The 27,841-nt window shown below is 41.7% G+C and overlaps 1 protein-coding gene and 1 long non-coding RNA gene across 4 annotated transcripts in view; one reads left to right on the forward strand and one right to left on the reverse strand.

The window, feature by feature from the left end:
* sertad2b (SERTA domain containing 2b) overlaps positions 1 to 27,841 on the reverse strand; it is a 40,995-nt gene continuing 13,154 nt past the window's right edge. The window contains exons 1-2 of one of the 2 annotated variants that reach the window (XM_067609398.1): positions 14,670 to 14,858; positions 1 to 4,411 (exon numbers count right to left, since the gene is read on the reverse strand). In XM_067609398.1, the coding sequence (XP_067465499.1) occupies positions 3,106 to 4,407 (1,302 nt within the window). In that variant the 5' untranslated portion in view covers positions 4,408 to 4,411; positions 14,670 to 14,858 and the 3' untranslated portion in view covers positions 1 to 3,105. Of the gene's footprint in view, positions 4,412 to 14,669; positions 14,859 to 27,841 lie in introns of those variants that run through there. The other variant, XM_067609399.1, reaches the window with a different exon arrangement.
* On the forward strand, positions 8,279 to 14,740 carry LOC137196643 (uncharacterized). Of its 2 annotated transcripts, XR_010931287.1 has the most exons (3): positions 8,279 to 9,278; positions 11,194 to 12,902; positions 13,637 to 14,740. It is a non-coding gene; the product is annotated as an uncharacterized lncRNA (long non-coding RNA). The 2 variants fall into 2 exon arrangements; XR_010931286.1 differs by having other exon boundaries at positions 8,279 to 12,902.

Consider the following 27,841-nt stretch of genomic DNA (forward strand, 5'->3'; position numbering starts at 1 on the left):
TTTTTATCTTATTGTTTTAGTTTCCTGTCCAACAACTTTGCTCGTATCCACAGCAGGCAGTAGTTTTTAGTGAAAAGGCTGTGACGCTTTATGCTACATGCCTTGCAACAAGCTACAAACAAAGCTACTAGCTAGCGTACATAGTGGAGCATTTTCACAGCTAAAGAGCCAAACACCTGCTTCAGGAGTTGGTGGAGACCAAAACAGAGCTATAAGGAGAGCGAATATTGGACTTATGTTCACCAAGTGGCCAGATGACAACTCCAAATGAATGCTATGGATGTATAATATATCAGATATTTTGGTTTCAGCTTGGTCTGCTGCCCCAAAATGGCCAATAAAAGAATGAATGCAGCTTTAAACATCAGGTTTTGGTGTGAGCCCCTCACAGTGGGGGCTTAAAAAGCATTTTGCACTGATATTCAACAATGTTAGAAACTCATCAAAGATTCAGAGATTCCAATTTCACAAAGTTGCCCCAATAAGCCATAATACAATGTAGCAAACAGAAATGTTTTGAGTGAAGGAAACACCACATACTTCCTGTAATACACTGAACATAACTGACTGGTGATAAATAACATTGTAGAAGTATCCCAGGGTGGATTTTCCCTTCAACATTTCAGCCTATGAAATCACATTGCTTTTACTGTCTGGAGGCAAAGTGATGACTCTGACCTTTACTGATTCATTGATAATGAATATATTTCTGAATATTGCAGCAAGTAATGGCATTTCACAACTTTTTGTTCTGCTCCTAAAAACTAACCGTTTATTTGCACCTTGAAGTCTCCTAAACCTGTTCTATTTTGTTATCCTGTAACTACTTCGACTAATGTCTGTGTCCTCTGCAGGCCTTGTAACTATCAAAAGGCAACTAACTATCCTGGTGCCAACATGTTGGTCTAATTCAGAATGCATGATACAAAAAAACTCTAAATGAAGGTCAGTAGTCTGATAATGTATAGATCACTGTGTAATGCTGTTTTTAGCCTAAAACACTTAATAGATAATCTTTTTTTAAAAATCCTTTTAATAGCAAACCCCTCCTCTATACTTTTTTATCCATGACAGTTAATAAATAAATCTGTGTACTAGGGACAGTTGTGAATTGTATTTCAGTTGTTGAATTATTAAACGTGACATCAACTCCATTATTTTAAAAATATAAATGGGAATTTTATGTAAAATTGACTATATTTAACTTCAGTAGATCAGCATATAAAGGCTCAAATGTGGACACAGCATTAGACTGGTAAACTGAGTACTCCCATTCTATGAAAAACTGTGTGCATGTGTGGTCTGCTGGGAAAACAGCATGTAGATCTTAGATGCTGCACTCAGCCATCACATTTTGTCTTTTTGTGCCTAAACTCATGCGTAGTGGACTGTGCAGGGGAGTAGTGTTTTGAAACAACAGAGCCTTTTGCATGGTTGCAGTATCAGGTTAACACCATGGTTTGGGTTTCCTACTTCGGTGGAAATCCACATTCAAATTATTTACGAGACAGATTTAGCCCTTCAGCGATCGTATGTGTTTAAAACATCCAAGCGGTTCGGGGTCAACCTCAAAACTGTCCTGCACAATGTACAGAGGTGAGCAGAACCCTGAGATTTGGCATATAAGGGCTTCTTTCCTAAACACAAGTAAACATACTCTGCAAATATGTAATTTTGCACTGCAATTTGTCTGTCACTCGTTGCTAAATCTGTTGGATCAAAACCCCCAAAATAAGGCATTTCCCCTAAAATATACCCTTTCCTTTTCTTTATGCAATTCTGAGAAATCTATGGAGTCACATTGGTGCTGCAATGACTGTCCCTGCAATCAGTGATAGCTGATTTGTTCTGTGTCCTATAAAGCCAAATTAAATACTCAAAGAAAAAAGCAAGTGGTGGAGTGGATTTTGGAGCCTGAAGTCTCTGCTCAAGTTGGACTTAGATCTTGTCCATCCGACTGGGATGCGAGAGTCTGTGTTGGTGCTGCTGCTGCTTCCAATGTAAACACTTTCCTGTGGGTGTAGCTCATTTGAATTCTGCTGTAACTGAAGCGTGATAACTAGCCCATACGACCGTGTTTATGTAAAATAGCATGCAGCACAGTTATGTGCCTGCCAATTAGGAAGGTAAAGAAAAAAACAAGACCTGAACTGAATTCATAGACATGATGTGTACAAGAACAGACACCTCCTTCTATCAAAGGGCTTCAACAAACCACTATGTTTTAGAGCTATTGCTGAAGCGTAATTATATAGCCAAGCTAATATGTAGCACACTGGTAAAACAATGTATTCTGTAAAAACTTATTATGCTTGCTTTTCAAATAAAACAGCATCTGTAATAAGATAAAGATTAAATAATTATTATTTGATCATGAGAAATTACCTCACTTAATAACAGTTTTAATACAATAGAATAAATTAAAAACATCGAGGGAGTGACCTCTCTAGGCTGTTAAAGTGAAAAGAACTAGGAAAAAAAAAACAAATACTGTAAAAACAGGAATTGAATAAGTGGTCATTTTGAAAGGCACTCATCTGCTAAAAGCCATGAATTCAGTGTGTGTGTGTGTGTGTGTTTGTGTGTGTGTCATGTCTATGTGTGTTCACTTGTATTTCTATACCTGTGAGGAGTAAATGTCCTCTCAAGGATAGAATGATTGCAAAGATCCTCCAGAATGAGGACAATTTGCCGGTCCTCATTTTTTCTATTTACAGTAACTTTTCAGGGTTAAGGCTTAGGTCCGTGTTACAGATTAGAACTAGGATTAGGTTTAAATTAGGGAATGAACGTAGTCAATGGAGGTCCTCACAAGTATAGAAATACAAATTCATGTGTGTCTTTGTTTCCCGGTTACTTCATTTCCATATTTGGAAAGGCGAGCACAGTGCATGCACAGTGTTGTGTAGTAGTAGTAGTTGTCATAGTAGTACTAATTGACATCACCATCGATGTTTACAATTACCGACCTTTAAAGAGAGTTTTTTAAAAACAAACATAAAAAGAACAACCAGGAAAAAACCCTAAATCCATCCCAAATTTTCATTCCAGTCTGTTCTCCGGATTAAACTGTCTTTGTGTTTCAAAGGTGGTGGTGTCTGCTAGTCACGAACCCACCAACACCTCCATGATGTGGTCCAGTTCTGTCAGATCAATTTTGAAAGGCTGATTGGCTGAAACCTGGGGGGTGGGGCCGCTGTACGGCGAGGCCAGTGATTTGAGGAGGTCGTCCGCCGTCACCATTGGCGACAGTTTGGCGAGGCCGCCACCCGCTGTCATGCCCACGGCCCCTGCTGTCGTACAGGGGTCAAAGTCATACATGGACGTGTCGATGTCGGCGAACAGGACATCATCCAGCGCCAAGTCTGAGAGAAACCCCGAGGGCGAGGAAGAGGAGGGAGAAGAGGAAGGAGAGGAGGAAATGTCTGCTAGGCTGCCAGGGGGGAGTGTGGGCAGTGTGGGCAAAGTGTCCAGTGGCCGAAGCTCGGCACAGCGGCCTTCTGCTAGCAAGACGCCAGCTGCCTCTGGTTTAGCACCCATGGCTCTGCAGTCTCTGGGTGGGCCCATGGATGTTGGGGACAGGGCTGCTAAGTGGGAGGGTTGGGTGAGTGGCGTGGGAGTTGGGGAGGTAGTCACGGTCGTAGTATTAGCTGCTGCTGTCCTTGTTATGGCTGTGGGAGGACCCAACTCCATGTCACTCAGAGCGGAGGCGAAACCGTCATTGGACGAGGCAGGCACAGGGACCCTGGGGGACACCTGGCCCAGAAGTGCCGACGGCAACGGTGGAGGCTGCGCAGGGGGAGGCGACAGAGGAGGAGTGGGTGGAGATGGAGCACAAAAGGCTGAATCTCCACCATCCTCCTCCAGTAAGGAGGCTGGAGTGAGGCAGGCTTCCAGAGGGGCGGGGCAGGCCTCCACACGATCGGGGCAGGTGTGGGATGTCTGGCAGGTGGGAGGCACCAACGGGTGGGGTGAAGGCGGTGGGACGATCACCGGCATCAACAGCGCAGAAGGCTGGGGCACCTGTGCCGACGCTGCTGCTGACAAAACACCGAAGGAGGGTGGTGCCTCGCGAAAGCCCTCATCCATAGGGTCGTCAGGCGGCGGTGAGGGCGGCAGGAGCAACGGCCGCAGGGAGCCTTCTTGCTTGAGTTCATCCTGGATGCGTCGCAGCATGTTGTTGATGAGGACGCGGCGCTCCAGGCTGGGTTCGCCAAGCGGCCGCTGGCTGTACAGCTTCATCAGGGAGATGTTGAAGATGGTCTGCCGCTGAAGGGTGTACGATACCTTGGACAGGCCTTCAGGACCGAGGCCTAGTCCCCCTCCCGCCACCGACGCCTCCAGCGTTTTGCCTTCCAGCCCCTCTTCATCCTCGTCCAGCTTCCGCTTCGCACCTTTACCAAACATATATCTGGAAAACAAAACCAGAGACAGGACAGGAGTTCATTTGATGCTCGACTAAGAAATCAGTGACCTTTCTAAGCTTGTAATCTAGGACATCAACTAACAAATATTTTCATTATTGAATAACCTGATGACTATTTTTTCAATTATTGGATGAATCCTTTTTGAAAAATGCCCCTCACAATTTACCAGAGCCAAAAGTGACATATTCAAATTGCTTGTTTGGTCCATTTTGGTCCAAACCCAAATATTTTCAATTAACTATCATATAAGACAAAGAAAAGACGCTACAATCAGTGGAAGACTAAAAAGATTAAAAAATGACTCAAAACGATTAATCAATTGTGAAGATGATGATCAATTTTCTGTTCAAATGATTAATTAATGGACTATCGTTTCAGCTTTAATATCATCAGAAATGAATAATATAGTCCTGGTTTTGGCTATTTTACACTGAGTTGTCATGGTAGCACACCCTTTTGGGCCAGTCCCTCTTAGTCCAGGGGAAAACATTAAGGATGCTAGAAAACAGTAGAGGGAACTTTGTGAAAATTCAAATCAGCACATTTTGAATAACATATTAAAAACAAATCTTTCTTAATAACTTAACCTGTTTTAAATACAGGGTTTCCCCGCCATTGGTCTTTTTAATGGCTTCCTGTAACTAATTCAGAGCACTTCCTTGACAAACTGTTTTTCCTTCCTGTCTGGAATACACCTCAAATAATTTTGACATTCCCAGAAAATTTCACGCCTGGCCTTTGATTTAAGTCCAGTGGTACTACAAAATCTCAGAATTTGATTATCGCCGTCAAACCACATCTCAGCTCACTGAAGCACCGACATATTCAGCAGTGAAGTTTGCAGGCTGAAACCCAGAAGCTTAAATGTGGTAATTCAAGAAGCTGCTTAAAAGCAACAAGCTTACTGCAACAGGGGATTTAAAAAAAACATACATTGAAACCAAGAGCAGCTGCAATGGGAGCCTCACCGCTGCATACTGTAGCCCTGCACACACACTCAAAGTTATGTAATAGCAGCGTTCCCTGCTGTACCACAGGATCATAGGCCAGATTTAAAGCCAAACCCCCTCCACCCTCCTCCTGCCATATTAGAATAGCACATTGAGTTACTTAGTGGGGGGGTGGGGCAGGGTTGAGGGTGGGGGGGTGGGAGATATACAGTGGAAGAGGAGAAAGAGAAAAAAAATGCACGATGATGAAGCCACAGTACCTAAAAAAACATATTCCAACAGTTTACTAATCAAGCTACCTGATAGTGTCACTGTTACTACAGAGAAAGGAAGAAAGAACAAAGACAAACATTAAGGCAAAGACAGAGAGAGAAAAAGAAAGAAAGAAAGAAAGAAAGAAAGAAAGAAAGAAAGAAAGAAAGAAAGAAAGAAAAAACAGGCATCGCTGCAGTGTGTTTGAGTCTGATCCAGGCTGACAGGCTCATGCAGCCAGTCGCTGTCTGCACACACACACACATACACACACACAGACACACGGCGCATGCGTCTCCTCACACACACACACACACAACCACACACACAGGAAGTGTGAGCTGCAGGCCCAGTCACCACGACTGGTTGGTTGCCATGACAAACAGAGTCAGCTGGGAATTCACCCAAAGAGATGACAAAGAATGGGATGGGGGGGGGGGAGAGGAGGAGGAGGGGGGGGGAGGGAAGAAGAGGAGGAGGGAAAGAGGGGGGTGCTGGGGTGGGGGGGGGGGGGGCAGGAAGGAAGAGGAGGAAGAGGAGGAGGAGGTGAGAGATTTAGATTAGTCTTGTAAAAGGTGGAAGGGTAATGAGCGATGTTCTCTGGGCTCTCTACTACAACTGCTGCTGAGGTGCCTTTGAGCAAGACACTCAAGAAGGTCTGTACATGTGCGGTTTCATATTAACATTATGTAAAAACCACTGGACCAGCTCCTCTCAGCTGAACTGCCCTGTGAAGTCAAATCAATTTAATTTAGATCCAAACTAATCACAAATGTGCCTAAGAGGGTTTATCAATCTGTCCAACACCTTCTATCCTGAGACCCTTTTGTCTTTAGCCTGCGTATCTGCTCTAAAACAATGAACAAAGTGTTACAATCTGTTAATTAACTAGCTTAAGAGGTGTTGGTAGGCATTTTTTTTAACTCTGAGCAGAGCCAGGCTAGCTGTTTCAGCCTGCTTCCAGTCCTTATGCTAAGCTAAGCTAAGCTAAGCTAAGCTAGCTAAGCTAATCGCTTCATGGCTTTAGCACCACAGCTGATAAACAGACATGAGAGTGGTGTCTATCTTTTAATCTAACTCTCAGCAAGACAGCCAACAAGCCAAAATGTCGAACTATTCCTTTAATACAGTTGGCGCATTTAGCAAAATAAAAGCTGTTTAACGTGCAACTAGCAAGCGCAGCCAACACTGTAAGCTTTTATGAGACACCAGAGGTCAGTAGTTAGCATGAGCAGTGACTATGACATGGCGACCATTGTGAAAGACAATAATATCGTGTAGTCTGATCCCGGCATTACTCAAAACATTCTTGCTTTAACAGACATCTGTAAGGAAAAACATAAAAACGGAAACTGTTTTCAGAGGAGTAAATGTTTAATAATTACTTCCAACTGAACAATGTTCCTGTAAAGTACCTTTTTGCAACTTCTGGTTTAATTGGAGCTTTTCTTAGCCGTATAATTTGAAAATAAACCAGCTGCAAACAAAGCACAACTTGTCACAAACACAATGACTGATTAGTTGATTTGGGTCAATAAACAAAATTTTCCCCCAAAGGGACAAATTTATGAGCTCTGCAGTAGTTAGCGCCGCTAATGGATGCTTCAACTGCCATTAGTCTCCGTGTTTCAGTTCCTTGGAGGGAAACCAGAAAACAAATATAATACAGGTGATGTCAAAGTTAGACACGTAGAATCTAAGACAGCTAATTCAAGTAAAAGTACATCTACTTTTCAAAGACACTCTTCATAATGTTTTCTAGCCATGTCGCTTCCTACTTCTTCTTTGATGCATCTCAGTCCAGGTGGCTCAAGTTAAGTAAAAAGTCCCTCAAAGCAGGGAAACAATTTGGAGCCTAGCAGTGAGCTGTGACATTCACACTAGGAAGACTGATTGAAAACATCTTCAAACGCACATATAAGCTCCGATCATCCTGACATTTAACATGAGCTTACTTTATTTAGTATAGATTCAGGATTATTGGTGATTTTGCAGGTTTTTTATTGAAGTTTGGAGCTACAAGAGCTGGACAAACATCAGAGCAAATGTATAAGTGGATTTTTTGTAGAGCAAGTGGAAGAGAAATTTACTCGCCCCACCAGACAAGTTAAAAGTCACTGAAAACAAACAAACAAACAAAAAAACGTTTGTCTTCAGGTTATGTACCACTCATAACTTGGCTATTTTAAGTTCCCGTGTCCCGCTTACCTGCTGATAAAGTGAAGGGGTTACCCAAAAGCTAGTGACAACGGGTTAGCCTAACCTGACCAGGCTCACTTAAGGTGGACTGACCTTTAAGGTGGACCAGCTATTCTCATTTTAGTGACAATCTCAGCCGATGTCTGGCTGCTGAGTCTCTCCCGAGTTTTGCTCAGCATCCCTACATTGCATTTATTCCTCCAGTCATTGTAACTGTAAGTTAGTCTAGTAGTGCAACCAGGCAGTCCAATAATTACATTTACAGTTTTTCAGGCCTAGGACATAAGAAACCCTACTGTAATATGATATTTATATTTCATGTTTAACCTTGAATGTCAATGTGAATCGCTAACAATAATATCATATAAGTATAAAATATTAAAGTCGGATAAACTACTTGTGAAGCAGACGCAGGTACAACCTCTACTGCTCAGTGTGTTGGACTTGGGCTGACAGTGCTGTCTGCAGCCGGCAGGAGAAACACTGCAGTGCACTGTGTGGAAATGTGGAAATGATGTTTTCACATCACAGATGTTGAACAACAGCATAAAATTCCCAATGAAAGGGAAGTTAGAGCGTCTTTAGTTTCTCATTTTTACCCAGACAAGTGACTTTGTGAAAGGTACATTTACTTGTGCGAAGAACAAGTGCCTTAAAAAGTTAATGTCGAGCCCCGATCATAATGCTTTCTTATGATCAACTGCATATCCTCCGCTCATTTTAACATTAGGTGTCCATGACTTTTTCCCGCTGACTACTTCAGTTTCTGCACTGACTGCAGCAGCTCATGGAGCTTTGAGGAAAATGGCGAATCAGAGAGAGACAGAAACAGAGAGCGACAGAGTTAGTTTCAAAGCAGTTTGCGAGTGTGTGATTGAGAGGCGAAGCAGCTGCGCATGTCTGACTCACTGACTCATGGCAGGGTGTTTAGACTCACACACACACACACACACACACACATACAGAGTGCAGGGCTGACATACCAGAGGTGCCCCACCCCTTACATTCCACTTCATTATCCTCCTCTTCCCTCTCCTTCTCCTCCACCTCTTCTCTTCTTCACTCATTCTTTCCTTTATGTCTTTTCCATCTTTCTTTTTCATCCTCCCTCTGCTCTTCACCTCCCCTCCTCTCTCCCCCCCTCCACCCCCTCCCCTCCCCTCTCCACTTGACTGTCAAAGTTCACAGGCCCAGGACCATCCTACACTCTATGAGCCATTTCTAGATATGAATACAACAGATCATAAATGAGTCGTAGATAACGCACAGCGGCGGAGGAGTACTGCAATCCAAAATGGAGCCGCGGTCTTCGTTCAAGGTCACTGTGACTTAACGCACCACTGAAAACTGTCTCACGAGTAAGGTTTTCCATGAGGTTAATATAGCAGAAGCGTTGGAGCAAAGAGGTAACCGGCAATGACAAGAGGTTAACCAATCAGCACTTCTGAAGGTCAGTCAGCGGCATTACTGATAGTTTTAAACCGAAGCTCACAATAAGCTTTTTTTTCAATAATCATTACTTTTAAATTGGACACAAAGTGTTTGTGACAATACAAGAGTATTTACAGCAGTAGCAGCAGTAAACTCACGCTATATGGATTTGAAATTTGATGAAAATGCTGTATTACACTACAATCAGGTTCAATCCGGTCTAATATCATATGAGTGTCAAGATATGACACTACTTGTAACAATATCAATACATACAATCACTCAGACGTCTTGTGAAATACAGAAAATGAAATTGTGTAGATAATTGATCATTATTTTTGACATTTCTTAAATAAAAATGCAGAAAATTACAGCAGCTTCTCAACTGTGAGGATTTGCTGCTTTTCTTATATGATCCTTGCACTTTTGGAAATTGTGATGTGCATTTTTTTTTCACAATTTTCTTACATTTTATAGACTAAACAATTAATTGAAAAAAAAATATTCAATGATGAAAATAATCATCATTACGTTGCAGCTCCGCTCTCATCTTATTTTACGAGTCCTCCGCAAAAATGTGAGCTGATATCCAGCATTTAGCTTTGCCTGCTCCACAGTGATCCCATCTGTGAAAAGAACACCAGGTAGCAAGATTTCTCAAAATAAACACTTGTCTGGTTTTGCCTACAGCCTAAAATATCACCAAAATATCCTGATACAAACCCAAAAAAACCAACCACAGAGAACCAGGCTTACACCGCTTGTCTCCTTCATAAGAGGACTGGTAAGAGTTAACTGCACTAGAATAGAACAGCATCAAAATCTCTCATTCAATCTCAGAAAGACACACCGGTGTCTAAGTGTGTGTTACGATAATATTACGTGCAAAGTTCAGGCAAGTGGGCCCGACATAAACCAAGCAGCAACATATGAATAAATGAAAAGTATAAATCTGATCATGTAACGAGGCTGCAAACGATAAAAACACTAGTGATGTCAAATATGTGTGCATGCATGAGAGTGTTCGCCTGTCAACTGTGCCTGCAAACACACACCCATGCATAGAGCATGCAAGAGCTGGCTGTAGTGTATGTATGTATGTATGTGTGTGTGTGTGAGTGTGTGTGTGTGTCATGCAGTAGTGCAGTGCTAGTGGATGGACTCTGCAGTGATATTATGATCCTGTAACCGGATACGCTGGTTTCCATGCCTGAGCTGCACATCCACCCCTCCCCCTCACCTCCACATCGGGCTATTTCAGGTTCTCTGGATGCACAAAGTATGGACGCACACACACACACACACACATACACACGTGCTACACTGCTGCAGGTAGATGTAGCACTGTGCTGTATGCGTACTATGACATATTCTTACAGTAGCACGTTGGCATGACTGTGTTCCTCCTCGCCGTAACACATCCAGCTCTGCACATGAGGACGACACTGTCTAACTCACTCTTCAGTGTGTGTGTGTGTGTGTGTCTCTCTCCCTAACACAAACACACTCACACATACACACACAATGTAGAACTAGTAAACACATTCCAGACAAAACCCAGAGGAAGAGATAGTGCGTTGTAGTGCTCGCCTGACCAGACCCACTGCACTCAATAGCAGCTATGTTTCCACACACAACTTAAGATACAGTTACACCATGACGATAGCTACTACTACTACTGTTTCTCCCGCCGCTACTACTGCTACCATACACGCCACCGCAGCTAGATCTACTCACGTTATACTGCTTTATTACAGTTTTCTGAGTTCCTGCGCCGTTACACCTGGTATTCATGAATAACCCATCACGATCGAAAAGCTCGCCAGCTATTTTTTCCTCTGAAATCTTTGAGCCGCTCTTTTGCATTGGTCTGCAAAATAACAGGCAAATTCCCTCCACCAGGAAAACATGTGTGTCTTTTTCCCCCCCAACAGCTGCTCTTTCTGTGGTACTCCAAAACCTGAAACATTGAAGTGACACCGTTACATTTTTCAAGACTTATCAAGGTAAAAAAAATCAAGGTTCAGTTCATACATGTGATGGAGATGGTGAATAACAATAAAAAACGATCATTTAATCTGTTTTTTTGGATCTCGAGTGGCTTCATTTTGCAGTTTTTTTAAACCAACTTTTAATGTTATAATATTTTCATGACTATGAGTTATATTCTAGCCTGGAGTCAGACCAGTATTAGTGTTAGTTACATTAAACACTATCACTAAATCGAGCACTTTCAATCTGAAATATGCTGAAACGTGTTCAGAAGTGCTGCTGTGGAACCACAACAACCACAGACAGATGGTAGAGGAGAGTCAGAAGCAAAATAAATAAGCCAATCATGCGGCTGGTAACAATGTCCGTACGTGTGTGTGTGTGTGTGTGTGTGCGTGCGTGTGTTCCCTCATAGTGATCATAAACGCTCACATGACACGGGTCAGCTGGGTATCAGACAGGGAATTCACTACGATCTCTTACATAATGACGGACCTGGTTACAAAACACCCCAGCTTCTACTGCGCAACATGCAGCATCCCATTAATAAAGAGACACTGGTGTGAGCGCCCGGCATGGGAAGCTCAGGATAGATTCAACAAAACGACAGGAGTTTGTGTTTGAGTGACGTCTGGAGGATTCTGACCAAGGCGCTCTTTGATCCTCAGATATCTCTTTTGATTAAAAGTGAGCTGAATGCTTGTTTTTGTCGACAGTAAACAGCATTAACATTCATTTTTGAGGGCGATCCCGATTTGTATTTGTATGAACGAACAGCTGGGCTCTTTCTACAGCTGATTGAAAGTGTTTGCGTTGCAAGATAAGGTGTCTGCAGTTTGGAGATTGATCTCAGGTTCAGATTATCAACATAACAAGCAGTGTGAAGGAGTAAGGAGCGAGGAGGGAGTGCAAAGGTCGGGGGCGAAGCAACAGAGTCACTGACTTGTAAATACTTTTCTCATAATGAACTCATAACGAAACTATAGTCAGTAATTAAAGGGCAACCAATTTGTCAGAATTTCACTGTCAAATGTCACTATTTGATGCTTTTGTTTGTCATATATGAAAATAAGCTGAATGCTTTTGGGTTGTGGGTTGTTGTGTTAGACTGTAGAAGGTTTCTGATCACAGCTACGGCAGAAAGCACATCTACCAGTCGCAACAGAGACTCCTGACAGGTGCTCTTATCAATCCTTTCACTTCTTCTCTGCCATCATTTTCATTCACAGCAAAATCCAGATTTCTAATAAGCTTTCAACATCTTCTTAAGGTTATTTACAGGGATGATCCACTGCTTTGCAAAAAGTTTACATCATGTATAGTTTTAACACAATCTCTACATTAAAACACAATAACAAACACATTATGTAAAATAAGTGACTGTCCATCTCAGATTTCTGGTCAGCAGTGTATTCACACACAAACGTTCCCTCTCTCTCTCTCTCTCTCTCACACACACACACACACTTAAGTCTATAAATAAAAGGCAGAAGAAGAGAGCAGATTTAGGTCAGCAGACGTGTCTACATGCCGTTGAGCGCTCCACTCTTTCCACCGAGCCTCTTCAGGGAGAAAACACAGCTTGACACTTCCAGCGACGGAGCCTCAGAAAACTACAGAAATCTACGGCGTCGATACGTCTGGTCACTGGGTGTGTAGTAGTATCCGCCTTATTACTGCAGTATATCTGCCTTATTACTGCAGCGCCCGTGGTATCACAGCAGTATGGGCCTTATTACCACATTGCCCACCTTGTTACAGCAGCACATGCTTCAGTGCTGCAAGTGTCATCATTTTTTCCCTGCCGGCAGCACCCTTATTACTTAAGTATAATCCTTATCAACCCAGTGCGAGCCTTGCTGCTGCACTGGGAGCCTTATTACTATTACTGCTTACAGGAATTCAGCTAGTGAAGGTATACAATATAGAGCAGGCTGCTACATCCGTCCCTCACAGGGTAGCCTCAGCAACACAACTCGCATATCATTGAGTTCTTGCTTTAGAAATTGACAATAAAAGCCTGCAACCTCTCTTGTGGCTTCCTATACGTTTCTTTAAAACTGCCTGTGAGGATATGTGTTAAAGATACGCTCTTATTTTGTTAAACTGCCGCCAAATTCAAAAATTTCTTCCCAGATCAGTATTGATATGTTGAGTGGGAAGATACCAGTAGTGAGCTGGGAGGAAATTTAAGGGATTTGGAGGGAATACTGGCTGCTAAATGAAGATAAGGGAGTGGATTTTCAAATTAAAGGCATATTACTTTTGCACAGTTTGTTGAGATAATCTCAGCATTAAATTGTTGACTGTAAATTGATCAGAATAGATATTTTAGCTGGAAATGTTCCATTGAAATTTAAAATCTACGTTGTTTTTTTAATCTAGACTCCGAGGACCTCCCGAGGGGTTCCCCATGCAACAAAAAACTAGGCTTCCCTTCTTCTCACTGTGGTTATCTGCTCATCTACAGACAGCTGTATGACTGCATCACACCTGTCTACCAACTCCTCCTCAGATGGATTTCAGCTTTTGATCAGACTCTGTGGTCTGGTGCGAGACTACGTGGTCGTGGGTCCTCCCTTCAGAAAAACATCCTGAGATGTGACATACGTGCAGCTCGAGGGTCACAGCGCGAGGAGCCGACAGTAGTGAAGAAGAGCCACTGTCATTAGAAAGAGCAGACTGCTGTGTTGTGGTGCACGTTACGAAACAAGAGGCCCCTCCACTCACCACAACAGCCTCACTGACTGAGACGGTCCCACACTAGAGACTAAATCACTTCATGTACGCTGCAAAAAACACACATTTCACTACCTCACAGCTGGTTTACAGGTGAACAGAAACAAGTTTCACATAAAAGATCAATGAAAATTAAATCACATATGCAGTATGTGTGCTTGTGAATGGCTTTTGTGCATCTTTCATACTGTTGACAACACGGCTTCCAATATTTAGGCTTAATTGTCATTATATCTGTCCATAAATACATTTTCACTTAATACTGTTAACATTTATACAGATTTAGGCCGTTTTAAGTCATTTCAGACATTTCTTTTGACATTTTAGAAAAGCCAAAGTGGAGTTTTTTTATTATAGGAGTGTGTGCCGACGAGTGAGAGTATTTCAGGGAAGCAGTCGATGTGTTTCGGTGAAATAAAAAGTTTATCAGTCAGACGTTTCTCCGCAGTGATGAACTGGAAAGTGGAAACTGGAATGAGTTTTGGTCAGACAGAGATAAAAAGGTCAATTACCGGTAGATATTATCCATTTAATACGAAAACTTTTCCAAGCAGAGCTCACTACCCCACCGCACTACTGAAAACAGCAGCCTTCACCGCGTCTATTACTCATTATAGGTAACACTGCCGCGCCGGACTGTTTTTCTTTAGCTTTTTGAAAGATAGAAACGGTGTCTTACCGTGTCCAGGTCCGCCGGAGTTTGAAAGAGGAACATGGATGAGAGAGGAAGGGGGTATTTAAACAGTCCTGTCGGCTACGAAAAAACAAGCCGTCCTCGCTCCCGGAGACTCTGTCACACAATGGCGCTGATAGGAGGAGAAACTGCCTGCGCTCCGCTCACTGGAGCGCTGCTGCGTTCAGGAACTGTAGGACGCAGTCTGATAGACGAGCGCTGCGAGGTCAAAGTCCCGCAGTTGTTGTGACTTCACAGAAAGAGGTCACAAGGAAAATAAGACGTAAATATGTCCATTTCTGCTTGTCATGACCTGACTGGATTATAATGGACGGGCTAACGTGTGGCACCTGGTCCATTACTGAAAAAGAGTAAATCCTGTATATAAATATCTGAGAGTTTACCAAGATGTAACATTTAGATGACGGAGAGCAAAAAACAAGGCTGTGACAATCTATACGTTTTTGCCTTGGCTCGTTTTTGCCAAGAATGCGTAGTTCAATGTCATTTAATAAAAAAAGGCTATAAGCAGCACTTAAGGCATCTCTGAATGTGCAGTTTATTTGGGAGACCTGCATTTCCAGTTTTTGATGACATTTAGCTCTTGTTCCTTTTGAGTTTGAATGCACTTACAGTAAGTTGCTTTGGACAAAAGCATCTGCCTGCTGAATGTAAAGTACTCCTTTTGTGTTCAAAGTCAATCAATCAACCAACTAATCAATTGAGCAATCAACCTTCATCTTTTAAGCTTCAGTCTGTGTTGGACTTTTATGTGAAACACTCTTGTGCGGATGCATTCCTTTGAAGTTGCCCTGTGGGACTTGAAGGCAACAGCTGCAGACAGATTTTAGCCTTGAATTTATTTATATTCCAGAGGAACACTAAAGCTTTTGACTTGCTTAAAACACAGACTGCACGGCTGAGGTCGCCACTATTTCCCTTCTGTTTTTTTATCTTTATCAGTGAGACAGCAGCGTGACAGAATCCATTTTGTAATGGCCAGTAAATTTACGAGGAGCACGTGAAGGCAGCAGGAGAAACTGAAACCGAGCAGCTGCCCGGAGAGGTGACGTCGACAGCTTTGCTCCACCCACCCACACACACACACACACACACACACACACACACACACACACATACACACATACACACACACACACACATACACACACACACACAGACAACCAGACACGCGCGCGCGCGCAAACGCACACACACACGGCATGTTCTGTTACAGTTTTTTGCGAGTGCTTACACACTTGTTGCGGAATTTGGTTCATTGTGTCAAAACTCTACACACAAGCCAAATAATACACAATACTTGGAGAGACTAAACATCTCATTTCTATGTCAAAATTCAAACTGCAATCAAAACCTAACAATCTCTTTTCAAAATGGCATTTTTGCAACAAAAGGACACACACACGCACCGTCTGAATAACTCTTTCATAGCAGCAACAACACACTGATGTACTTTATACAAAACACTGCTGTCTTTAGCACTTTGTATACCTTTTTAATTTTCTCATACATGCAGTACATCTACTCACATTTTAGTGAACACAATAGAAAGGCTTCAAAAAATATATACAAATTACTTTTTTGCCATTGCAGGTTTTTACAACAACAAGAAAACACAAAGAAAAGTAGAATTTCAGTACAGTAATCAATAAAAGAATAACAATACAATACCAGAAATGTGATTATGTGTGCAGTATTGTAGGGAACTAGGGTGGCATGGTGATGGAGAACTCCTTGCAGACTAATGGCGGCAAACAAGGTGCCCTGGGACATTCACAACGGCTTTTTGTCCTATAACATTTTGGCCCTGACGCTTGGTTTTAGCTAGATTGAATCCAGCTTCATCGATGTAAATGAACTCATGAGGTTGTGCAGCTGCGTCGACGTCCAGGACTCTCTGTAACACAAAATGCATACATTGTACTGTGAATATGGTGTAACTCAAAACACAGGACTACAATGTCTACATTATTTTCACTTAAGGATGGGGGTGGGTTGGGTCACATTCAGTCAAAACTACAAGCTACAGGCAAGGCAGGTGCCCCCACAGACAACCCCCCCACCACACACCCCCAGATTGGGGCTACTGGCTAGGTCACATACTGCTTTGTGTGAATGTATCTATGCAGTGCCAATAGGACACAATCTACTGCTGTTACTGTGTTATAGTTTAGTGCAGTGACACTTAATGGCACGTAGTCATAACAGTCATAACTGGCAGTTCTGTAGAAAACGGTGTCATTGGTTAGGTGCTTTTTTACATACTGTCATACTATACATAGTAACATCAACACAACCTTTTTTTTTTGTTCAATGAGGAGCATAGACCTAATACTGTAGGACTATACTATGATGCAGAATGATGTACTACATAGGTACAGTTTATTTTAGAAAATTGAAGACATACCTGTTCTTCAGTCTAAATGTCCGTCTTATGGATGTTATCGCGTACGGGCTCAGGTTGGGCTGAACTCTTTGTCCAACCTCCCTCATCGTCGTCAGAAATATGTCTCCGTCTATTGCTTGGTCCCCTTCTTTGTTCTTGTCTTCGTCCTCCTCCTTCTCCATGTTTGCAAAGTTCTCATATAAGAGGCGAGCTTACCTGAGGTGTATTTGTAGCGCTAAGGCTCAGACCGATTGGTGTTCAATTAGTGTGGAAGTGGTTTTATGTGTGTGTGGATTGTTGCCAGTTTCAGATATGTTTTGCATTCTGAATAGAAGTGAAAAGTGTCTAATGTCAGAAACAGTGTGTAGTGTTCTGCAAGAAGTGTGATGCAGAGTTGTAAACAAAGTGCAAAGCAGAAAATGTGTGCTTTGAGTGCCTTTGTTTAAGGCATGGATACAAAAGTTAAGGTTTTGATGCTCCTGTCTAAGCGTTCACTCTCAGTGTGTAAGCAAACGGCAAAAAATGTAACATTTTAGCTCTTTTTTCTCTATCTCTATATAAGACTGGCTAATTTAACATTAACAACATAATCAGGCATTTTTAAACAGTAAAATTCAAGCCGTGTTCACGTTTAGAGCTTTAGAGCCTTCACATGAACGCCCCACCAGTGCTTTTATAACAGTCTTATCATTTAAATGTTCATGCCTCTTATTAATATTTACAGTTTAGGTAATTCAGTAGATATTTTTAGTATCTACTGTTATTTAGCCTTTTCCACTCTGACACACTGACATAAGAATAGTGAGTGGTCACAGAAATGTCCACTGGACTGATGGTGCTGTTTGGCTGCTTCATGATGCCCGTCCTAGCCGGCGGCAGCAGATGGCAGAGCGATGTCCAGTAAACTCAAACAAAACACAGAAGAGTCGATCAATGCGGATCGGTGGAGCATCCTGGGGCAGAAAATGGGCATCTCAGACCGTTTGTGCCCCCTGATGCCCCCCGCTGCACACTCACCCAGTTGTGCACTGATACACTCACAGACACAATACGAGTCTCCCTACTTGTTCAGACAAGCTGCCTATTCTCCAGACAGGCTTTGATCAACTTGCAGTCACACATATTTCCATCTACTGGAGTCCAGGATTTACAGAACTGAATTGTTGGATGTCATGATGCACTAAAACTCTCCTGCTAACACCAGAAAGTGGCACAGTGAAATTTATCCACAAGTCTTCATAAAATTCTTGCAGCTTGGTGACGTGGTGACAACTCAGAGGGCTGATTGGTCCATTTAACTACTCTATATTGTGCCGTTTACTCCTCCGCCTGGCATTTTGTTCACAGGATCGTACATCATTTCATTCAATAAAGAGTTTTATTGAAGAAAAAAGCTCTGAAAGTTTGTTAGCTTGATCGCTAATGGGATAATAGGTTCACACAGTTGATTTAAAAGGCATGTTAGTACCACACTGCTGTCTGCAATCTATTCCTGTTTTGTGGAGCAGTTTATACTCAGACAGAAGAAGGATGGTGCAACACAGCAAAGAAGCTACGATAGTTTAGTAATCTATTTATGACTCTCCGACTCAGAACTCAGCACTGTCAAGACGGCCTGCTATTGTTCAACAGCGCTAATTTGCATGTCAACATACACTAAAGTTGAACTCAGAGCCAAAAGTTCCCACATATATATTTCACCCCTCGAAGCGAAACTGCAATTCTCTGCGATTCATTTGGAAGAAAATGAATTTGCAGTGAAATTTTACCATTTTCATAACGGTGTAATCAGGCCTGAAGTCTGACTGAAGGTTTCATTGCAAGACACACAAACTGCCATCTCATTGGGATTTTTTTTTTTTTTGAAAGGCTAAAAATGACTCATTATAAGAGCCTGATCACTAGAGGCAACAGAGCTTATGGAAACTGGTGGTCAAACAATAAAAAACAGGAGTATTCTGTCATTCTTGGCAACACGGAGTCTCAATCTCTTGGTATCAAATGTTCACTCACACAGTTTAACCTGAATGAAGCCTTAGCTCGAGTAAGGACTCGAGTAACAGGCAGGTTAGCAGAGGTAGCTCTGTACGCGCATGCATACGTAGCATCTGTGGTGAATGGAGATCTGATTTTAGTCCTGTGTTCATCTCTCTGGACTCCAAGTTGAGTCATGAATGCCGAGCAGCGAGGAGGAATGGCTCTAAATAAAGATTTCAGGTCAAAAACAGGAAATGGCTCAGTGAGCAGTGAGGGCAGGGCCATAGCAACACCAACTGGAGAGCTGCACCCACAACATCCCTCCCTCCCTCCCTCTATCTGTCTTATTTCTCCCTCGCTCTTCTTTTATTTCCCTCTGTGTGTAAAATCTGCCTGTTCCTTCTGTTTCTTGCCTTTTTGCTTTTGCCTCATCCTCGTTTTCCACTTCTCTGCATCTTCCGTTGTCTTCCTTTTCCAGCATTTCCCCCCCGATCTTATTTTAAGTTTGAAATGTAACATAATCAGCAGAATCTACATTAGCATAAAGAGAACATGTGCAGGTCTGCAATAACCAGTAAATACTTCATACTATTGTTTTCAGGCTCTTGTTGTCTACGTTTCTCTGTGCATGTATTAACGTGTGTGTGTGTGTGTGTGTGTGTCACTATCACTGTGAACCTGACTCATGGTGTGTTCAGCCCGGTACGTGAGGCTACTTGTTACTTCCATCCATCTCTGTGTTGCACCTTTGGGTGGCAACGCACGGCATTACGACTGTCACCAGAATTAGTTTACCGGGCATCATGTTCCATTTATACTCACTGTGTCAACACACAATGCATTTTTTTATATCATCACGATCTATAAATTCACACGGGCACAAGAGCTGAAAAATTCCACGATGACACCCACACACACACACACACAACTAGAATAATTGATTCATGTGTGGGTGTGTGTGTGTGTGTGTGTTACTCATCTGTTCTGCTGTTCTGTCTTTGTGAATAATGTATTGATTACGTCCTTTACTGCGTATTTGTCCCAGTAGTAAAGGAGGCACTACTGGCAACTGTGTTTTATTTGCATTATACAGTAAGTAGTATTGTGATTCATTACATTTTTGCGAGTACAATATCGACTACTACTATAACTACTTTAACTTCTACTACAACTACTACAACAGCTACTGCCGTTACCATCACTGTTGCACCTCTACGACTGCTATCAATACTGTTGCTGCTTCTACTACTATTATTATTGTACTGAACACAGTCACCACTTTTTTCTCACATCATGTCTTTTGAGGTTGCTTCTATCACACACATAGCAGACCTCACTGAAGTCATGTCTCCCCTATCCCTATTTACCATCAGAACTATATGACTAACCTGAAACTCAGTTAAACCTTATTTTGTAAAATACAATATTATGAGTCAAAATGTCACATAAACGTCCAACATCTCAAATGAGTTCTCGTGAAGTTGGATGTACAAGATTAGTTTCATATGCAGAAAATTAATCAGCTGTAATCAGTAGAAACAGTGATATTAGCTTAACTGCCGATTGACAGATCAGTTTACTTGTTACTTCGGCTGTTAAAACAGCTGGACGGTGTCTTCATGTGGCTCTGGAGGAGCTTTGTCAAATGTGAAAAAATGACACAAGACACATCACTTGAGTAATGTTGAACTTAATTTTGAGCAGAAAGCTGGATCCAGCGTTTCTGGAGCTTGACCTACAGTAAGATATCTTGATCTCTGCTTTTCCTCTTTTAATCTGCCTCCCATAGGAGCCCCGACTTAACTGAAGTGCAATACTAAATCACTGGAGTACCCCTTTGAAATCCAAATCCATAATCAACAGACACCACCGGATAATGAGATTGGCAACTGTGAAAAAGCAGTTGATTGTACTGCAGAGGGGGTGGACACAATATTATGAACATCTCTACGGCAATCCAATGCAATAGCACTTACATGAAAGTGAAACTAATAATGTTCAGTTTGTGTTGAGGCTGTGCCAGGTAGCTGTTGAGCTCAGTGGTAAGTTTTGAGGCCATGTACTGTACGTGGTGTTGTAGTCAGCATTACACTACACAGCACACCCACATTATTATCACTTTTGGACCCCATGAGTGGACATCTAATGCAAAAAAATACCCTGTATATATTTGTTTGAAGGGTACAGTCTAAGAGGAAGTTAAAGTTCATGACTGCAATGAAAACCTTGCATCCCATGTGAAAAAGTGAACCTGCACAGACAGGCCGATTTCACCTTTGATCCAAATATCACATGTTCTCACGTTGAATTTGTATTTTAAAGACATTTGGTCCTGAAAATGAAAGCTTTTAGAGTAAAAACATCCATGTGTGCTGGCAGATTTTAGGGAGGGTGTGTGAAGAGGACCAGAGGGCGTGGCACACCAGCCCAGCATGGAAAGAGAGAGGGAGAGAGAGAGAGAGAGAGAGGGGTAGACAAGGAGGGAGGGAGGGGAGAGAGAGGGAGGGGAAGGGCACCAAACCAAAAACACCCATCTGCTTTCTTTCCCATTCTCACTCCTTCTCTTTGTCTCTACCTCCTCCTATTCTCTCTCTTTGTCTCTTTGTCAGTCCCTTTATTAGTGTCCATCCTTCCCACTCTCCGTCTCACACACCCCCCCCTCCCCACAGACACACACACACAGGATGGTATATCCTTAATACAGCACAATATATCCATGATCAGTGCCATCATTTTGTACTATACTGTTTTAATTGATACAAAGACCCCCCCCCACACACACACACACAAACACACACACAAAGCTAGACAGAGCCTGTCAGTGCGTGAAGTGGACTCTCTCTGTTTGTCTGCCCCCCCCTCCACATCTCTCCATCATCCTTTCTTCTCATTTCATTGAGACTTCAAACACTTGTGAAGTGCCTTGACTCATGCACTTCAAAAAGGGGAAGTACAAGTAAGCAAAGCAAGTCGACCTCCTGCAGCACTGCCATTTTAGTCAAATATACTCCCGAAATGTGCTCGTAACCTTCTCACTAGTGGTAAGATTTTACACAAACAGCTACTTGAAGATGTGGACAACTTCATGAGGCAAACAACCACCAAGGAGAGCAAAAAATGATTGTGTTTTCAGAGGAGCATTATATTTGGCTGTGGTTTTTCTTTAAAAGAGCTGATTGAACTCAACAGTACAACACCAGTCAACAGTACTACAGGTGGTGGCGCTGCAGAAAAAAAACAGTTCAGTGTGTTTGGACTTAAGCAGCATGTCATCCCTCTTTCTCTTCATCTTCCTGTTCTCTCCATCCACGTCAGACAGAAAGCCAAACACTGAGCAACTCCTCTACACACACAATGAGTATTGTTTTCTAATAGTTTTTAGGCTTATTATCTCAAGATCACGGCTTAATGATGTCATCTCAAGACATTAAACTGTTATAATAGTCATAACTTAAGTGTATCAGTGGTATGTAAAGATGACAGATGCTGCTATTTCGTTTTTTTGAAGCACTTTGTATTCTATCCACAGCGGTTTTCAGTTTAGTCAATCCTCTTATTACCTCTGCAATAACAGTTTAAAGGACAATTTGTTATCTAAACAGAATTCGATTTGACAATTCTTATGAGGATTATGAGATAATTAATCATCTTGAGATAACTGGTGTTAAAGTATTATTAGCTAACGCAGCTGTTCCAGCATGCGCTACAGAATGGATGGTTTATGATCAAAGCGATGTCTCGTCGGTTTTGATTACAGCAGCACTTTTAGCCAAACCGGTCGAAATTATCTGTAATCAGTTTCAATCACTGCTCCAAATATACCGTTACATGCAGCGTTGTGTATTTTAGGAAAGTTGCGCAATGTTGTTCTAGCTCAGCTGTGAGTCAAGTTGAGGGCAAAGGTAGTGCCCCATTTTTAAATGTCATTAGTGATTGAAATGTGTTTAATTAATCACTTTGAGGCTACAGTCAAAAGGCTAATGAGCGTTTTTACTTATATGACCATACAAGCATGGCAACAAGTGGTTTTTTACTGTTTCTCAATAGTTAACCGTGTGATTTCACAGCTCCACCATTTGGCATTCAGTGTCATTAAGTCAACACACATCGGGCTGTTGTAAATGCAGACATTTACTCAACAGATCAACAGCAGTTTGATTTTGCACGAGTTGCTATTTTCTGTCTCACTGTTCCCTTAAAAGTCATAGAGATTTTAATAAGTAGGCTTCTGTTGTGTGTTGTACTAGAAAATCTTTTCAGGGTATCACAGCAGAACTAATTTGGACTCATTTTACAGAAGTTGTCGACAGCTCTACGCTCAAATAGTTTCATATACTTCAGGCTCTTCATGGTGACTGGAAAGGGAAATTTTTAAAAAAAGGACAAAAAGAGATTCCCAGTAGGTTTATTTCATTATTCTCAGCAAATACATGAAAAGACTAAAACCAACAATGAATTGATCCAACTAATGTGTTTTATCTGTGTAACCAAAGCCTGATATATCTCATTCCATAGCGCTCATAGAGCTCCATTGTTGTCCGAAAAACGATTAAAAACACATCAGTGAGTCACACTGTTGCACTGGGTTCCTTCATTACCATGAACACAGACACAATAGTTCATTTTGACTTAATCTCACGAACGCCATCCTGCTGCTGGAAATACTTGCTAGAACACAAAATGTGTATTAATCCACATCTGAAATGAGTCCCCAACAACCTGTTTGAGTAACATTTGCTAAAAACTACAGTGCCCAGCTGTTTAAATCATTTATAAAGATTTCCATCTTCAGTAGGAGCCAATAGGGTGACACATACAGGGCAGAGAAGTTGGAAAGTATTGAGAGACAGGCTAACACATTGTTGGTTTTGGTCCTGTCATGGGATTTGTTGACAATAATAGAAATATAGAATAACACATGCTTTATGATTTAAGGAAACTTTTCATTTATCTTTGTGTAGAAAGAGGCTTTTTTTTGTTTTCCTTCATAAAATCACCTTAACCAAAGAACCCAACTCTCCTGTGGAGAATTTAGGTAGATAAGCCTATAAATAGAAAATAGTTAGGGCACTCCAAACCAAACTTTTAATATTGCAAGAAGAAGGCCTGTGCATTGACTAAAGAACATGGACGAGAGACCCAGACAGCAAGACAGAAAGAGAGAGAGAGAGAGAGAGAGAGAGGAGGAGGGAGGTGTGTTTACTCATGGCTGTGTGACGCCTCCAGTGTCAGGTGACTTACAGGAAAGAAGTTGTTGTTCTCTTTCTGTCTCTCTCTCTCTCTCTCTTTCTGTCCGTCTCCCCTTCATTGGTGTCCTTTCTGTTTTTCCCTCCTTTCATAATTGCTAAGATGAATTGTTTTTCTCTTCCTGTTCGCTGACTTTACCGGCGTATTTATTTTATCAGTGTAAAATGTCATGTTAGGATGATGAATTATTTGATTACTTTGCAAACATCAAAGTTTTAAAGTCGAGTATATGATATTGTGCAAAATCAGCAGAGACAGTCAAGACGTTATGAGACAATAATCACCATCTTAGACATACAGAACAGTACTTTGTTGTGTGTTAATAGCTTTTGGCTTGGGGCTATGTGAAAAGGTTTACTCTAACCCTTTAATGTGTGTATATATGTGTGCGTGTGTGCGTGTGTGTGTGTGTGTGTACTCATCCATAGCAAACTGGTGAGTGTGACACATTCCAGTGGGACAACTCACCAATAGTCTAGCAGTAGATGGGACACAGACACCTCTGTCCGCTGGGGAAAACTCAACAAAAACACACCGATGGAAGAAAATTCAGGTCTCACAATCGCTACAGTTACATAGAATTGACTTTTTCTTCTTTGCAATTTAGGTCACAGTTTAGCTCCATAGAAGAAGTTGGAGTGGCGGCTTTAAAAGCTGTGAGTGGAGGAAGTGGTAGTGGTGGTAGTAATACTGGAAGTGATGGTAAAGTGGCGTTATTAGCAGTAAAGGTGATAGTCATAGCGGTAGAAAGAATGGCCATATCTGCAGTAATAGTGAAAAAGTTGAGTGCTGTTGCTTGCTGTAGACTCATTCTGGTATCATTGCATACGTGTGTGTGCATTCTTCTCCCCCTCCGCATACCTTTGCCGTCTTGCCTCTAACAATAAATTCTGCAGCGTTTTTTAAAGTGCACTTCAAGTCAAACTGAACTGCAGTGAAAACTCTGTGGAGGGAGATACTGTAGCTGAAAACAGGAAGGTCATTAATCTTCGGGAGAAAGCGAGCCGACTCTCAAGTCAGGCACAAGGAAGCAGCCGCAGCAGTTCAGCTTTAGAGAGACTAGCAGCCAGCAACTACGGTTTAGCTGGTTATTCCTCTTTCTCTCTCAGATTTTCCAGCCTCTAGCAGCTTCATTTTACTAACCCTCCTCTACCTTCTAACCACAAGATCCACAGAGAGCTATTTTTCCCCTCTAGCGTTTACTTTTTGCTCCTTTTTTTTTTGGGAGATGCAGTCAGAACAATGTAGGAAAAGCTCGAAATGATTGGCCAAAGGGAAGAAAAATGCCAGATAGATTGCAAAAAAAATCATTAGAGGTCAGCCTGGAGTGGAAAGCAGGGGTTTCACCACCCTCTCGTGTCAGGGGACGCCAAAACAGAACCATATTGGACCAGAAAACATCGGATCCCGTTTAAGATTTCTTATCAAACATCATCTCTTATCTGTTACTCTATTAGATGTCCCCTCTGAGGATACATTGGAAAATGCCTTTTTTTGTTTGTTTTGGCCTTCAATCCACACTAGAGATTTATAAAAACGCTAATACAATCGGTTATTTTGTCTTTTAACATAGCAGTTCACACAATGTTGTCACTGCAGCCCGGTAATTACGCATATTTAGTGATCAAGTGTAATGAAACGGAAAATAACAGAAAGTCACAGAAAGAGTTGGAAGTGACAGAAAAGAGCTTTTCTCTGGTACAAGCAAGTAGAGTAAACGTGAAGCTGATTTGTTCCTTTTGGGGTATGAAAAGTTTCAGGGCAGCGAGTTTGATTAGTCAGTAAGTTCCATGGAAGTAGATCCTTATACAGTTATTTACAAAAGCAAGTGCAGATGACTAATTTCTGTGTTTATTTGGACTTTCAAGCATTTGAAATTATTTATGTAAAATTGAAGTTAATTTAGAAAGCTTTGGGAAGCTTGAGCCCTTTGACCCAGTAAGCACTGTTTTGCCTGAATCTCTACGACGGAGGTGGTGAGTGCAAAGTTAGTGAGAATAAGACCCAGGGTGAAAATTACCAGAACTTTCCATAAAAGTTCCTTTTTTTGCGAGGCTATTTTTACACTCCTTCTATTTATAACTCTGAAAGTACAATCAGCTATCCAAAGTGTCTAAAGTGCCATATTCATCTAAGTATTTGTTTATTTTCAACTTTTTTCCATTTGTTTCGAACAATTTGGAAGATTTGAGGGAGACAATGTAGACAGAACAACCCAAAGGAGTCGTGAAAAGAACATGATCCCTCACTGGCTTCCCATCTTTGAACACTGTGCTGCAGCTAACGATTATTTTCACGCTTATATCTTTTGACTGACTGTCAACTTGCAATGAGATTGAATTTATAGTGACATAAAAACAGAGACCAGACGCAAATCCTCATATTTCGAAGCTGGAAACAGCACATTTGGGATGTTTCCTTAAAACAAAAAATGCCGTTGATTTATTTTCTGTAGACTAAAGGACTACAAATTGTACATAGTTGCTGTATATAGTTCAGAATGAAGTTGGTAAAAATGTGTACCTTGTATATATATCTCTCAGAAACTACTGAATGAAAAGCTACACAAATAAATAACATCTGTACCTGTTTTGGAGTGTGTGATTATATCTCAATATATACTGTGTGTAGCATTTAATTCCTCTTACATGGTGCATTCTGAACCAGTTTGATCCAGCACCTCCACACAGATGAGTAATGTCTCTCAATTTAAATCATTACAGTGTCATCATCATCAAGTTTCTACTTGTTTCCTTCTTGTTTTCTGCTGTCTCAATAGGGAAATACCTTTTCCTCGTCAAACACATGTGATCTGACCACTTGAGCTTTGTCATTAACTACTAGATAGCAGATAATGATGTAAGTTATACCGTTGCTGATGTGAGATTTTCAACATTTTTCAACAACCAGAAACAGAGCAGTTTCTCTACTTTAGTTGTAATCAGATTACTGTAGAATAACGATTTTACAGTCACTATTAATTTCTGCAATCAGATTACTCTCATCTTGTTATATGTTTTAAGGTAACAGAACACAGTTGTCAGGTTTGTCAATTTATAACTCAATCCTCCTATATGCAAACATTTTATGTTGATATACTGGAAAACAGTCACTGTTTTTTGTGGTAATCTGATTACCAGTTACATGCAGAGTAATCTATTACTTCTCCTGCTGCTGCCCTCCTACGCCAGACCAGACTGGCTGAGTCAGCTCTGCTGCTCTATCACGACTCAGCCTGACACACTTTCCCTCCGTCAGCCCCCCCTCTGTTTCCTTCATGAATCTCTTCATTCACTCTGAGCTGCGTTCAAACTTCCTCACCTCTCTGCTTTCTCTGTCACTCGCTTTCTCTTTTGTCTGATTGAAATCGCTCCTTCTCTATCTCTTTGCAATGAGATGTAAACATCCCCCCCTTCTACCTCTCGCTCGCTTTTCTCCTCTGTTTCATTCTTTCAACCCCCTCTCTCTCTCTTTCTCTCTGTCTGTCTCTCTCTCTCTGTAGCTCTCTCCCTCTTTCCCTCCCTCCCTGCTGGCTGCCTTCAGGGTA

The sequence above is a fragment of the Thunnus thynnus genome, chromosome 14, assembly GCF_963924715.1.
Source record: "Thunnus thynnus chromosome 14, fThuThy2.1, whole genome shotgun sequence".
Classification (NCBI taxonomy): domain Eukaryota; kingdom Metazoa; phylum Chordata; class Actinopteri; order Scombriformes; family Scombridae; genus Thunnus; species Thunnus thynnus.